We start from the raw sequence: 16,722 nt of genomic DNA, 5'->3' as shown, positions 1-16,722 counted from the left end.
TAATGGTTAAAAGATCAACTGCACACTCAGAACATTTGTAAGGAACCTTGTCAATTGGCTGGAAAAAGTCAAAAAAGGAGGTGATGAACCTGAAAGAGGGCTGAATGGCCTTTGGGAATCATTGTGTTTTGAAATTTTTCTGCTTCATACTAAATTTAACTTCTCTACTTAGGCATCAATCTTGCTGGAGACATTGTACGTAGTTATTCTGGACTCTCTCAGCCCTAAAGCTTCATAGAAACTTTCTAATCCTAGTGGCAAGGTCCCACTGTCCTGTATCCAAAAAAGTGAATGACCTGTTGGTATTTGTTGGTCTCACCGATGATATTGTAAATAAATGATTTTTAAAGTAATTTATGTCTTAAAAGGGGCATTCATCAACTGTGCACCTATTAGAATGGCTCACATTCTGAAATAAAGAGCAAGTCTAACAATTTCAAATGCTAGTGAGGATACACAACAGCTGGAACTCTTAAAACACTGTTGGTTTGGTGGCAAAATGATACAATCACTTGGGAAAACAGTTCGGCAGTTTCTTATTGAGTTACCATACAATCCAGCCATTCCACTTTGAGGTTTTTATCCAAGAGAAGTTAAGACATAAGTCCGCACAAAACCTGTATGCAAATGTTTTGACAGCTTTATTCATAATCACCAAAAGCCATAAACAACCTCAATATCCAGAAACTGGTGAATGGATCAATCGAAGTACACCCATACATGAAGTACTACTTAGCAAGCAACTAACTACTGATATGTGCATCAAATTAGATGAATGTCAAAAAGCATCATGTTAAATGAAAGAAGACACTCAAAACACTTGATGACTGATAAGATATAGGTGGTGATAAAAAAAAGTTGTCCAAGATTATTTGAAAGTTTCTTGTTTGGGTGTCATGACAGATAAAAATGTGTAAACCTTCCAAAAGAGAATAATGGAGGCTAAGAGTCTTATACAATGCCCAATTAAGAGCTGGAAATAAGGACCAGCAGAGATTCAGACAAGGAGAAGAAGAAAACACCAGTTAAGACAATATAGTAACTGAAAGAAGACAGAATTTTAAAAAGAATCATAATACTGCTCTGTGTGAGGCACAGAACTAAGTGCTCCATCTACATTATCACATTTAATCCTCACCACCACCCCATGAATTACTTTAATTATTCTCAAATTAAAAACAGGACACTGAAGCTCAAAGATCTGAAACAATGTGGGTGAGATCACACAGCTAGCAAGGAGTCTAAGTGGATTTAATGGCAGATCTGTCTGACTTTAGAGACAGACTTCAGAGATTGCTTCTTAGCAGTCTACAGGATCAATGCTGTAGAAAGAGTTAGTAGTACAAGGTTAATAAAAACGCAACTCCCACATATTGTCTGGAATGATTAAAATAATTTTCTAAAGTATCTACAATGTTGTGACGTATTTGTTAAAAGTTGTAGAAAATGGGGCAAACATCATCTGGTTTAGCAGAGAAGTATTATGTAGAAAGGACAATCTCACATGACTCTATATATTAACTAATTCTATTTAGGCCTAAAATGTTGTCACTTGATTACTGTTTAGAATTTCAGACCTAATGAAGCATTTAGTTGTTTCTTGTCATGACATAGCTGCTTCTTTACTGATTCACCTCACTTGTTCTGAAAATGATACTAGCGGCAATATGGAGAAACCAAAATGACAGCAATGAAAACTCATTCTCATTTCTAGGGACAACCACAAAGGTACATACCTGATACGTGCCTGAATAAAACTGTTATATCAAAAATAATTTTCAAATACCTCTCAAGACAGATGCTGACATGTGACACTGAGGTAGCTAGATCATAAAAAACTTAGCAGAGTCTGACAGAAAGTACAGCATTAAAAGTGTTCTTTTAGCTATTATTCATTATAAATGAAAATGTTTATTGCTGAAGAAGTGTTTTTGAAAGAGGATTCTAACATTTTAATTTTCTAAAGTTTGAAGAAAATCAAAATGGGATAATAGATGCTATTAAAAATAAATAGTACACATTTAAAAGGGGAGGAATATTTAATATTTTTACTGTTTATATAAAACTTAATGAACTGATAATTACCGAAAAAAAGATTTCAGTGAACTCATTAAGGTCAAGAACTGCAACTTACTCAACTTTATATTTCCTGCATACTATCAACATTTTGAAAATGTTCAACTTATATACAATTTTAAACTGGAAAATTTTCAAATTTATAATAATTATATCTACATTATCTTAAAATTGTATCATCCACCAATTAAAAAGAAAACAAAACATAACCTAACATTAAAGGGAAAAATGGAAAGGAACAAGAAGTAGGAAACATACTTTAAAAAAATCAAAGAATAAGATTCAGACAAAAAGGAGCAAGATGGGATAGGAATGCAAAAAATGTAAAAAAGATATTTTTGTTATTATTCTAAAGTTCAGTAAAAAACAAATATATGTAATCAAAACATGGCTTGAGTAGACAAGCTTGCAGATACAATGTGTATTTCTTCGTGGTCGGGCTAAACTAGAAAGGAGCTTTCATTTTTTATTTCTCTATCTTATTTCCTAGGTTTCTTGGGGCTTACATTTGTTTTAATGTCTCTGATAAGATAAGTTTAAAAAAACTATGTGTTAAATAAGTATTTTGCCAAATTAACCACTTTCTCCTGAAAGCAATTATTTTACTGGACTCCACAAAGTACCATGCCAGTCAAGAATATTGTTTTGAAGCATAAAGCACAATTGACCCTTGAACAACACGAGTCTGAACTGTGCAGGTCCATGCATACATAGATTTTTTTCAACCACACACAGATACAGTATTTGAGAGATGTGAAACCCGTGTACAAGGGCTGACTTTCAAATTCGTGGGTATCACAGGGCCAATGGAGGGACTTGAGTATGCAATTTTTATATACTCAGGCAGTCCGAGAACCAATACCCTGGACATACCCCAGGGACGACTGTAATTTAAAAAATTGGTAAGGCAATGTTTCTTTCCTTTTCCTTCCCCATTTATGGAGCATATAGCTATTAAGCTAAAAGATATTTGAGGATACTAGTTACATCTACAACAGTTCTTGACTACATAGATACATCAAAATACATTTCACCTAGGCTGATTTTGTTTAGGTATTTGTTTAAAATCTTGGAAAAATCTATGAAAAATTTTCACAATACTTTTCCCTTCAAATAACATGACTCACTATGAAAATATTCAAACCCTTAAAAATTCATGTCAGCATTTAATAAATGAGATTAATCTCTTCAAAAAGCCTTATTTTTTCAACTACAAGAACCTCAGCATATATCAGAGCTTTGTTCTAAGTATAAGACTTTGCCAAAAGCAAAAGCACTCAATAAGTAATTTTAATAATGAAAACCTAGACTATTAGAAACCAAGCTGTGTGTGGAAAGAATAAATCATTTAGGTGAAAGGGTAACAAACATTCAATTCAAGGATAATGCAGCCCTGAGGGAAAATATGTACATGAACGAAGCTTATGAAATTGGTTCAATGCCTATGCAAAGAAAAAAATAATTAGTTTATTTTAAAGCTGCCTATAAAATATTTTCAATATTGCAGTATGAATTATTTATAGAAAAACATACATCTAACTTTAAAGCTACAATTTTACTGAAAGATCTTGAGTACTATGAGAAGAACTAGAAATAGGAATATATCACTTTATGTATGTAATATTTGGGTGATTCTTTTTTAATTACATGATTTCCCAAAAAGTTAAGATTATCAGTTTGAATCAGCAATATTTCATTCTACTTTTTCTTTTCAAAATTAAAAAGTAAAACTGAAAGTGGGATATAACTTTTATTTTAAATTTTATAAAAAATGCTTTTTAAAGTTGACCAATATATCAAGGTGTGTTATTCTGAAATCATAATAGCTAATTTAAAAACTGAATAAACATGTGTAAGCTTAAATAATAAAAAAATTTTTTTAGTGTTTTTGAAGTTAATGCAGAATCTTAGAGAAAACATTTGGATTTGAGGTTTACTACAATGGTACTACGTGTACTACCAAAAAAGCTCAAATGTATCCATAAGACTGTTATGTTTGGAATATTATGTTTAATTAATTTTCTGATTAATAATGTGGCACAGACTCTACAGAAAGCCACATAGTGCTTGAATACTGTGAGTAGGCTTATAGTTTTCTGAACTTTTCTTGAGAGAACTATTAATATGACAGACGCTGGGCACAGTGGCTCATGCCTATAATCCCAGCACTTTGGGAGGCTGAGGCAGGAGGATCACCTGAGTCCAGGAGTGAGTGAGTGACAGGGAGGGAGAGAGAGCAAGAGAGAGGGAGAGAGGGAGAGGCAGAGGGAGAGAGACAGAGAGGAAATCATTAATTTTTTTAAAAAAAGCCTCGTAATACATCATAATTTTAAAGCTAAAATAAGGTAGCCCAAGGGAAAGTGTACACTTCACTACGTCTTGGGTGAGAAGCAGACACACTGGAGCACCAATAACTCAGTGAGAGCTTTTTTGCTTTCTCAGTCAATGATGTGGTAAGTCATAATCTGGCCTCTAGTTATAACCTGAGCTCTCCTGAAGTAGCGTCATTCTGGTTGTACAAGGCATATACACACAATAATAATAAACTTTAAAGAGTAATACCTAATATGTAATTAATATAAGAATTGCCAGTTTATGAACACTAGAGGGCAGTAAAACACTAAAAGGTATATTTAAATTACAGATCTAAAACTGGCAAAGGCAAGTCAGTACATTCTTTCATTAGAAAATCATAACAATTTAATGAATTTATTCCTTTTTAGGTTACTAAAGTACAAAGCATTCTTTAGTGTGTCATTTTAGTGTAACTTACTTTGCAAAATCCAAGTAAGAAACGTGTCCATGATAAAATCCTGGTTTCATCTCTTTCCACGAAGTTATATTCTTTACAAAGCGCACCTAAAAAGGGAGAACACACTCATTATATACAATTTAAAGACAATGAAATTTGATGATAGCAAAATATTTCCAAGTTAGGAATTTAAAAACCTGAAACCACTTTTACAGAGCTTGAAACATAAGTTTAGACTAAGGAAAGTATAGTGTAATCTGTAACTACTAAAATTCATCATAGAGACAGCTACTATCATTATACACACAAAAGAGTGAAAGATGATTCTGAAAACAAAATCGCACAATGAAATCCTTTACAATGCTGTAGAGTGAGTGCATTTACATAGGGTGGGAGGAGGGTCGTTGTGGGGGTATATGTATCTACACCCTGCCAACACACATGCTAAAGTAGGCAATACAGGAACATTCCAGCATATCAAATGTTTTCTTCTCAGAGGCTTGCTGTTCATAAAAGTTTATTTTTATTAATCACTCAACAAATAAAAAGTAATATTTAAAACCAAAATGATTTTTAAAAAGGTGATGGTTATCAGAAGATATTTAAGAGTTAAGAGCAGATATCACAAGCTTGTTGATAAAAAGATTAATAAAATTAGAGATGCAATACAGGTCAAAATATTTAAAATTTCTAAATATTTAACTTATTGGAATTAATGTATACAAAAATTAATATGAAAAATTATATAAGTATATTTTAAAATGTCTAATAACTGGTTAATATAGAATTTGATAAACCTAAGTATCACTAGCTGCAAAGCAGTGATATACAATTTCTCAATGGAAAATGGTATACATTTTCGATAAGCAAATCTCTGCATGATAAATAGCAAGTGGTTAAGAATCTCTTTTAGAACCTAGATAGAGTGCAGAAAGTGGGGGCAGTGAGGTCCACCAACCTATACCGCACTGAAAGCATCTGCAAGCTATGACGTCAGCCTCTCAAACACAGAACTGTCAATTGCATAATTCTGACAATTTATCAATCTTTCACTTACATCATAGAATAGGGATAGTTACATGGAGATATTCTGGAACACTTCATACTACACTACACTCAATAATATCAGTGAATGATGATAGCTGCCTCCTGTTAAAGGCCTATTGGTAGGTGAGAGAGGGGAAACAGTGCAGATATAGCTATATGTCAGAGAATGTGAACTAGAGAAAAATGGAAGAGTTCTGGGATAATTTATCTTTTAGGGGAAGCATTAATAACTCACATACTAAGAGAAATTATGAAGCTTTTAGAATGGAAATGGTTATATGCCTTACTTGGCCTCTCCATACACATATACATCCTTAAATTAAAATCTGAAAAATGAATTGCAGATGAAAATTAGTTTGCATTAGAAAGTGTACAATGTCATTTTAGCAGATATTTTCAATTTTTTTCCCCACTGAAACTGAAAGAGCCAAATAAATATGATTTGAGGTTTTCATGTTCTTTTCAATTCTTCAACTAAGGCACCAAACAGAATGAAAATACCAAATTGCAAATAAAACAGAAACAAAATATAAAATTAAATAACCCAGAGCCTGCATCTTTAATATACTTTACATGCTGAATATGAAAAGTCTTTATAACGGCCACTTAATGGTAGATTATTTCCTATAAACCTTTGGTTCTATGAAAATCAGTTCTAGTATTTCAGCCAAAAATGAGAGGAAAAAAGAAGGCAAAGAGAATAAGGCATTGAAGATGGTGGCTAAAGTAAGCTTAAGATATATTTAGCAACTCACCTCTGTTTTCCAGAAGCTGAGATTTAACGTGGACATGGTGATGTAGGAGGGAAATGAAAGATGCTACATTGAGGTCTGAAAAAATAGTGTTATATAAACTAAATAGCAGGGAAGATCATAGTACAAGCTTGGAGTATACTGTGGTGAAAGACTTGTTCAGAAATGAGAGTCAGGTACAAATTCAAGTATTCTTTTTCCTCCAACAAAGCTTCCTAAGGATGGTCAACATTAAACTAAACCCTCTCCTGAGGATGAATGGTATCTCATCCAATGTGTATCCTTCAAAGCAAAGTGAAAAAAGCCCAGGAAGCTGGATAATGTCTACACTACTGCAAGGCTTCTCATTTCTTCTAGGTTTTCCAATTTACTGGCATATAGTTGCTCATAGTAGCCTCTAATGATCCTTTGAATTTCTGTGGTATTAGTTGTAAGATCTCTCTTTTTATCTTGGGCTAAAAGTTTCTTGATTTTGTTTATGTCTTCAAAAAAACCTTTTTTTTGTTTGTTTGTTTTTTGAGACGGAGCCTTGCTCTGTCGCCAGGCTGGAATGTAGTGACGTGATCTCAGCTCACTGCAACCTCCGCCTTCCAGGTTCAAGCGATTCTCCTGCCTCAGCCTCCTGAGTAGCTGGGACTACATCACCCAGATAATTTTTATATTTTTAGTAGAGACGGGGTTTCACCATGTTGGCCAGGATGGTCTCGATCTCTTGACCTCGTGATCTGCCCGCCTCGGCCTCCCAAAGTGCTGGGATTACTGATCTTTTTGTATTTTTTTGTTTCAATTTCATTTATTTCTGTTCTGATCATCATTACTTCTTCTATTCATTTTGGATTTGATTTGCTCTTGCTTTTCTAGCGCTTTAAGATGCAACACTAGGTTGTTTATTTGAAGTTCTTCTACTTTTTTGATATAGGCACTGATTGCTATAAACTTTCCTGTTAGCACAGATTTTGCTGTATCCCATACATTTTGGAAGGTTGTATTTCCATTTTCATTTCTTTCAAGAAATTGTTAAATTTCCTTCTTAATTTATTGACCCACTGGCCACTCAGGAGCACGTTGTTTAATTTCCATGTGTCTTGCTGTTGGTTTCTAGTTTTATTCCACTGTGATCAGAGAAGATATTTGATATGATTTCAATTTTTTTTTGAACTTTTAAAGACTTGTTTTGTGACTTAACATATGGTCTATCCTTGAGAATGACCCATGTGCTGAGGAGAAGAATGTGTATTCTGCAGTCGTTGCATGAAATGTTCTGTAAATATCTATTAGGTCCATTTGGTGTAAGTTGCAGATTAAGTACGATATTTCTTTGTGATTTTCTGCCTGGGTGTTCTGTCCAGTGCTGAAAGAAGGGTCTTCAAGTCTTTAGCTATTATTGTATTGGGGTCTATCTATCTCTTTAGTTCTAGTAATATTTGCTTTATATATCTGGATGCTCCAGTGTTGGATAGACGTATGTTTAAAAATTTTATATTCTCCTGCTGAATTGACTCCTTTATCGTTATTTAGGACCCCCGAGCACTTTAGCCCCTGGTGGCAGGGGCTGCTGGAACTGAGATACCAATTGCTGAGATGGAAGATTAACCTCTGGCTAGAGCTGTCTAAATGTTCCTTCTCTAGAGCTGTCTAAATGTTCCTTCTGTGGGCACCAGCTGAGCTCTGCCCCATGTTACTTTCTGTTGTGACAGGGCAGCACCATATTCAAATGCAAAGTCCCGCAATCACTGTGCTCTCCCCCTACCCAGGGTGCAGATTCTCTTCCTGCGCCATGTGGCAGCTACCAGGGGGAATGGAGGAGGGGTGGTATAGGAGATACAAGATTGTGTTTCCTATCCTCTCCAGTGCCTCTTTCCTTAGTATGTTAAAATTAGGTACTATGATTGCTCACCTGATTTTTGGTTCTTACGGGGGTGCTTTTTTGTGTGGATAGTTTTTCAATTTGATGTTCCTGCTGGGGGACAATTGCTGAAGGCTTCTATTTGGCCATATTGCTCTGTCTTCCTCCCCCATATCATGATTCTGCTTTAACAAATTTGGACACTGAAAATCTCAACTTTTATCCGCTACTAAGGCAATCCCTCAGATCCAGTCATTCAGAACTACTCCATCTCTCCAACATCTGAAAGCTCTGTTGATATAACTCTCTCAATTGTTTATTTCCTTATGAATTCATTCATCAACTTTATTGTCATATCAACTTCCAATTCACCCTGATCACTACTGTCTTTACTGGACAACCATTTTAACAATAACCCTTGACGTTTGTTCCCTTGTCTTTTTATATCTTGGGTAACCACTGGGGTTGCTGAGTACTCCTGGTTGAAACCAAGAGACTACATCTAAATATCTATGTAGGATTTTGAATTTTACTTCCTAAATCCTTGCTGTCTGAGGTAAATCCAGGTGATTATTATTGCTTTAAAATTTTCTAGAATCTTTTTTTTTTTCTTTCTTGAGACAGAATCTCATTCTGTCACTCATGCCAGAGAGCACAGTGGCATGATCATAACTCACTGTAACCTCTAACTCCTGGGCTTAAGTGGTCCTCCCACCTCAGCCTCCCAAGTAGCCAGCACTGCAGGAGTACACCATCATGCCAAGCCCAGATTTAAAAAAAAAATTTTTTTTTTTTTTTGTAGAGTTGTTACCAGGGCTGTTCTTAAACTCCTGGGCTCAAGTGATCCTCCCACCTCAGCCTCCCAGAATCCCAAAGTGCTCACAGGCCCGAGCCACCGTGCCTGGCCTCTACTATTGCTAAAGTCCTTGAAAAACACAGAATCTCTTTCTAAGCTCAAACTAAAAGCATACTAAAGGCTACATATGCAATATATCTGGCATATGTATTTTTCTTTCATATCATCAGCATTTAACTAAGGCAATATGTTAAAGTTTCATTAACATAGCTGTGGCCGATTTAAAATTTACAATGAATCAAAAGATGCTGAACTGAGGTTTACCTTCTCTTTATGACGAAGAAAAAAGTGTGAAGCAAATAAATGATGTCAGTATGGCTAACATGGTTCACACTAATCTAGAAAACAGTCTGAGCGTTTGAAAGTGTTGGCCAGGTGCAGTGGCTCACGCCTATAATCCTAGCACTTTGGAAAGCCGAGGCGGGAGGACTTCCTGAGCTCAGGGGTTTGAGGCCAGCCAAGGCAACATGGTAAAACCCCGTCCCTACTAAAATACAAAAAATTAGCCAGGTGTGGTAGCTCATGCCTGTAATCCTAACTACATGGGAGGCTGAGACAGGAGAATCGCTTGGACCCAGGAGGTGGAAGTTGCAGTGAGCCAAGATCGCGTCACTGCACTCCAGCCTGGTCCAGCCTGGGCGACAGAGCAAGACCGTGTCTCAAAAAAAAAAAAAAGTATCATTTACATACTGCTGAAAGTACATACTATCTTTATCTCCTCTTCAAAACTGTTCTCAAAGGAAATAATATGAGTAACTCCCTTTGAAAAACTATTTTTTAAAGTTTTATTTTTAAAGTATTAATTCGGCCACTTCTCGTTTTACACGTTTAATATTTATCCTTAGTTCTCCAGAACTTTCCTGGTCTCTAGTCTTTCACCTTCATCTTTTCTCTCTCATCAGTCTAGTCCCAGTTCTGCTCTATCATGATCTGCCTTCTCACCTCCCTGCACCACTTGCTTCGTCTTTTAGTTTGTTTTCTTCTGGTATTTCTCTTGGGCATGCTGCCTAAGACCTTGAGACAAGGTTCGAAAATACAGAGGAGTAAGAACAAGATACTGAGATTAGGTAAGCAAACTTCTACTCAGTTCACTTTATGGATTCTTACTGACTATACTTGGCACAAACGAAAGGTAAAGTGATAGGCCAAAAAAGGAGCAAAACTTAATAGTATCAATTGAAGTTAAGGAGACTGAAGACACTGAAAACTCTGGCTTGGGGAGAAGAAATAAGGCCACTATAATGACTTTAGTCATAGAAAATTTTCATACTCTGATTGAAATATGCTACCAAGAAGAATGTTTCCGATGTAGTAGTCAGATATAGTACATGAAACGCAGCTAGCCTGAAGCAGAGTGTAAACCGTGATTTTTGTTGCATTTGATGACTCAAGTCAGGCTAGCAAGTAATAAGAAGAAACCTTAAGGAAAAACACAAACAATATAGGTAATGGTGTTGGGGTTTTTTGTTAGTTGAATCAGACCTAAACTGATGTTACAGGAAAAAGCTAAGAAGCACCCTTCTCACTAACTAGTGTCTTGACCTATATTCTTAATAGATCAACCTCAGTATTACGATTATCTGTGATCACAAAAGCATTTGTTTTCACTCTTTAAAAGAGCAGGAATGTCATCCTGAACATTCTGGCCAAATTCCAACTCTGTAATTACTATCTGTTGAATGAATGCTACTATTAACTTGAGTAATTACTATATACCGAACTCCCTCTCATGCATTTACTTAAACATTTCTTGTATGGCTGTGGGTACTTTTATGAGACTAAGCCAGGAAGAAAGTTTTCTACACTCACAGGAAAACAAAGTAGTGGTTGGATAAAAATATAGAAAAGTTTGCAGTAATTGAACATATCTTCACTGAAGTTCAGAGCTGTGCTGCTCAACCTGTTTTAGGGGTGTAGGGCAGGGGGCTGGTTCCCAATCCACCTGAGAGATAAGAATAGACCATACTGTTGTCAATCAGAGGTGCTCACTCTGCCAGTAATTATTATCATCTACCACTATCAAAATCTATGTTGGTCCATCTGTTCATTCATTCATCATTTATTTAACAAAAAATATATAGTTTCTGCTATGTCTCAGGCACTATTCTAAACATAAGGGATTTAATAGTGAACAAGACAGACAAGTTTCCTGTCCTTAAAGATCTTATAATAGAGGAAAAGACATGCAGTAAACAAACCAATCTATAAGTTAGTAAGCTGATTAGTACCAGAGAAGACACAACAAGAGTGATACAGTACACAGTAACTTAGAAGAGGTAATCAATATGTAGGACGGCCAGGCATGGTTTTTCTAAGAGTACGTTATTAAACCTTAAATGGATAACATGAAGCCAACTCTGGAAGAAGCCAGGAGAAGTGCATTCTAAGAGGAAAGGATAAGTGTGGAGGCCTTAAAATGGGAAAGGCTTGGTGTATTCAATGAAACACAAGGCCAGTGTGGCTAGTGGGTAAGAAGTTGGTGCACACAAGGGCTAGATTAAAAAGGGCCTCTTGGTCTATGTAAGAAATGTGGATTTTGTAGGGGAGGTAGGAATAAAAATTTAAAGATAAGTACCCTACCACCCTGGGAAGACTAAAGTATTCATCTTCCCATATCGCTACCAAGAATCATCATCTGGATCTTTGGTACTCAAACTGCAGTTTAAAGACCAGAGGCATTAATTTTGGCATCAAGTGGGAGTTGTTTAGAAATTGAAAACTGGGCTCCATCTTGATCCTTCCGAATCTGAATCTGCATTTTAACCAGTGATTAGCATACACATTATAGGTGGAGAAAATTCATCTAAAGTGCTGCTCTGAAAAGTATCTGCAACTCCTGGTGAACTGTGGGCTCTAACACAGATAACCTAAAGTTGGCTTGAGAGTGAATTAAAAGAAAAAAATTTATGTTGTTCTTCAGAGAATACAAATTCTAGATATTTCCAATGTTTTAACAAAAGGGGTTAAATATAATCATAGGCCTAAACATATGAGAGCAAAAAAGAATTCTTTTTTTGAAAAATCATAAAAGATGTGGCTAATCACATATATGGTATGGCTACTTTAAAGACATGATGTTCTCTAATGTAAAGATATTCACATGACAGCAAAGCAAGCTCCATTTTTCAACTAGAAGAGTTGATTGATTACCTATCTCTTGCCAATTCCTATCTATTAACTAAGTAAAGCCCATCTCAAAAATGTATCTTTAATGACTGAGTCCACACCTTATTCTAATTGCTTAGTTTCTCATATCTTATATTCTCAAATGTTTATCTTTTAATATCCTTCTTTTAACTTTTCAACTTTTATTGAAAAAAATTTCTAAACTACAGAAAAGATGAAAAAAGAGGACAGTGAACATCTCTATACTCTTCACCTAGATTCACTAATTATTAACATTTTGTCACTTTTATCTTTTTTCTCTATGTATGCACATACATACTCAATTTTTTCTGACCTATTTGAAAGCAAATAGTTGCCATTCATATTTAACCCCTAATTACCTCAGCATGTACTATGTCTATGAACAAAGATGTTATCATTTTTGATCAAGGATCTGATTACAGACCATACATTACATTTGGTTTCCATGTCTCTCTAGTCTAAAGAAGCTTCCCTCCAACTTTTTTGGTTGTTATGATACTGACACTTTAGAAGTCAGTTGTTCTGTAGAATATTCTACATTAATTTGTTTTCTCAGGATTAGGTCCAAATCAAACATTTTGGTAGGGAACATTTTTGGTTAAATATTTCAGTGAGATCATCACAAATTGATGTTTTATTTTAACTGTTTTCATAGCCCCTGTGTTTATGTTTTATGTTCCCAAATAAATTTTAAATAAGCTCCTTCAAGGGTGTGGCCATGCTTTCTATTTCTTTGTTATTTCCCCAAAGAATGTAGTACAACCTTTGTGTATATTACATACACAATAAATAAGTGAAAAACTCAAAAGCAGAGTTGACAACTATTTCTAAGGATAGCAGAATATATATAACTATTATACATTGAGTGGTTTTATACCAGACTAAAAATATTTGGGCTTTGCCTCTAAAATTTTTGAGAGAAATAATTAAGCAGGTAAACAGTTTAGAGCAATACCTAATATAGTATGTACAAAAAATGTCTAGGAAAGCTGGGGCTGAAGGCAGATATCAAGCAGACTGAACTAAGATCGGAAGGTGAGGGAATAAAGAGGATGGTCAGGTAACATATCTCAAAATATTTTTATGAGTAAACAGCTTTACACGGAAGCTGGAGACAACAGATTTAAGAAAGATCTCATCTTTTAAATTGTACTTGATTAGAAACTATTTCTTAGAGAACAAAAAAGAGCAAAATAGTTCATTTAATTCTTATTTAAGCAGCTGAGAGGCCAGGTGCCTGTAATCCCAGCACTTTGGGAGGCTGAGGTGGGCGGATCACCTGAGGTCAGGAGTTTGTGACCAGCCTGACTAACATGGTGAGACTCCGTCTCTACTAAAAATACAAAAATTAGCTGGGCGTGGTGGCGCATGCCTGTAATCCTTGCTACTTGGGAGGCTGAGGCAGGAGAATTGCTCGAACTTGGGAGGCAGAGGTTGCAGTGAGCCGAGATCACACCATTGCACTCCAGCCTAGTCAACAAGAGCAAAATTCTATCTCAAAAAAAAAAAAAAAAAAAAGGTAGCTGAGAACAGTACACAGAGACAACAAAATATGATACATTAAAATAAAAGTGTGTTATATCAGATGGGGTTCAGGGAATATTTAAAAATTATTTTCAAGAAATACAGTACAATTTTTAGTTTACATTTAGATGAAGCTTACTAGATTAAAAGTGAAGTAAACATGAAAATATGTCACACAAAAGAAAGGGAAGCAGTAAATATGACTTGTCTGAAGAACTGCGTCTACATAGAACAAGAGATCACAAAACTGGAGATAGGGTATATAAAGAACATTTGTTAAGTAAGTCACTCTTAATTAAGATCAGGTTTTGAACTACCAGCTGATATTTTGAAGTATGTCAGCTAATGATTAAGACTATTCTTTTACACTGCCCCACACAAACATTTTTTAAGTGTTGGTCATTATGTAATCCAATTGCTTTTAAGATAGTATTTATGCTTCTCTCCTGCTGTTTTTTTTTCCTATATATAACCAACAAGTTATTAAAAGAAAAACAGAAGCTTTATCTCATCCAAATGCAACTGGGAAAATATACTACTACATGATGCCTATAAATGTCATATGTGGTGAGCTCCTCCAGATTTATAAATAATGGTTGATGTCACTGCCAGACATCTTGCAGTTACCAGGAAACTTTGTAATGCTGAACAAACAAATTAACATTATTTTTCTAAAAAGTATTACTGAATAAATCTGAAATTATTATCTAAGCATGAATACATATTACTTTTAAACCAAAGCATATTTTGAAAAGCAGTAATGCAAAAAGATTTAAAACCTACTACACACTGTATAAAAACAGAATATTTAGGATACTTGCCCTTGAGATACATAATATTACATAATGAATAGTTTTTATGACACACATAGCTAAAAACAGCTTATGTTTCTTCTCATTCATAGAAGAGTTTTTGGTTTGGCCAACAGATGTGGAATTTTGGTTCTATGAAAAAGAGTACTCCAGGATTCTGCAAAGAGCCAAAAATTACATGGGCAGACGACATACCATATACCACTAGCCTTTACAAACAGCTCTCTAGCAAGAAAGCCAACCTTAGTCTTGTGTATCAATGTAATTCTCTTGTTTAAGTGTAAGGATTATAGTTATGCTAAATAGTGAGATTAACAGTCAATTCTGTAACAAGTTCACTGCTTTCAAACAGATAAATATCATTATAACTACAGGACCATCACAAATAACTTTCTAATAAGCCTATTCCAATTTGGCATTTGATCCTAAGTAGTATTTGCAAACATTATCTTTCCTTCTCATGGGGTGGAATTCCCATGCCCTTCCATATTTATAGAGAGAACTTTATTTATAATTGCAGTCAAAACTGCAGGTGTGGGAGAAATGTATGCTACTACTATTAAAGAGATGAGCAAATTTTATTTCATAAGATAATTTCCTCTACTTTTCTTAAAACCATTTCACAAAATTATTTATTCATCTGTTTATCTAAAACTTCGTGAGAATTTAAAAGGTAAGATTATGTTGAAGAAGCCACAACTAAACTATATATACATTTATAAGCAATATATATATATAAACTCTCTCTGTATCTATCTGTATCTATATCTAGTAAAGAGGGGCTGGTCACAAAATTGAATACAAGTATCCATCAAATATTTCTCCATCATAAGTTGAGACAATAATTTTTATTGCAGGGTATTATGCCAAAATTATGTTTTTAAAAGGATACTACGCTGAGGAACATCAATTTTCTCAAAAATTCAAGCTATTCATTAATTCATTTACTTCACAAATATTTGAGTACATACTATATGCAAGGAAATGTGTCAAATACTGTCAAGTAAAATTATACAAAAGTTAGCTGGCCCTCTCTCCTAAAAGGCTTATGATCCATTGAGATCAGCACTCACATCCCTTTAAAATACTTTATCCCCTTGAGCTAGAAAATTTGAGTGAGGAAGTATTAGAAAACATTTGAGCATTCCTTAAGTGGTAATTACCTGATCTTGCAATGACATCACTGGATTATTTTTGGTAGTGTTGATATGAAGAACATGGTATTTATTCTTTGCACACAAGTCATAGGCGATATTGGTAAATGAAGTGCTTGCCGTTTTGGGAACTCTGTTATAAATGATCACCATGTCCTCTTCCTCATCTAAAGTGGCATCTTGCCGAGGGCCATCCATTGTATGTCGCTGCTCAATTTCTCGGACTTCATGTCTTGCAATAGCCCTTTCTGCAAAGAAAAACAGATACAAACTAAGTTTTTAAGGACACTATAAGGAAGTTATGAACACTGAACTTTGGACCATGATTAGAAAAGATACAAAAAAGAAAACAAAAAACAAAAGCAAAGAACCAAGAGATGTGGAAAACATGGGTAAATTGCTTGGGTTTCTAAGAGGATCTAGTTGATTCTAAAACAGCTGTACAGCCTGGAACATAATCTTCCTATTCAAGAACTAGGTAAGAGTTGTTGAAGAAATGTTTTGAGGACCAAAGCTTCAGAATTCCTTATGAAGGCTAATACATATGTATATCAAGAAAAAAGGAATAAAGAGTCAACAAATGTAGAATTGCACAGACCACAGAGTACTTCAATGCAGTTCAAAAGTCACTTTACATTCTAATAGAATTCCTACAGCCTGAATTAATTATCAAACACACAAAGATTGCATGGAATACTAAACTTCACAGTACAAAAATGAACTTAGAAGAGAAATTATAATTTAAGAAAAGGTTTT

The 16,722-nt window shown here is 34.8% G+C and overlaps 1 protein-coding gene across 2 annotated transcripts in view; it reads right to left on the bottom strand.

Annotated features, from left to right (window-relative positions):
- Positions 1-16,722, bottom strand: part of HS2ST1 (heparan sulfate 2-O-sulfotransferase 1) — a 203,845-nt gene that overhangs the window by 19,946 nt on the left and 167,177 nt on the right. For both annotated transcript variants that reach the window (XM_063624317.1, XM_063624316.1), the window contains exons 2-3: positions 15,976-16,214; positions 4,850-4,935 (exon numbers count right to left, since the gene is read on the bottom strand). In XM_063624317.1, coding sequence (XP_063480387.1) covers positions 4,850-4,935; positions 15,976-16,214 — 325 coding nt within the window. The remainder of the gene's footprint in view (positions 1-4,849; positions 4,936-15,975; positions 16,215-16,722) is intronic.

Source organism: Symphalangus syndactylus, chromosome 12 (genome assembly GCF_028878055.3).
Source record: "Symphalangus syndactylus isolate Jambi chromosome 12, NHGRI_mSymSyn1-v2.1_pri, whole genome shotgun sequence".
Taxonomy (NCBI): domain Eukaryota; kingdom Metazoa; phylum Chordata; class Mammalia; order Primates; family Hylobatidae; genus Symphalangus; species Symphalangus syndactylus.
Note: the sequence above shows the minus strand (reverse complement) of the source record. Positions and strands in the feature narration are given on the sequence as shown.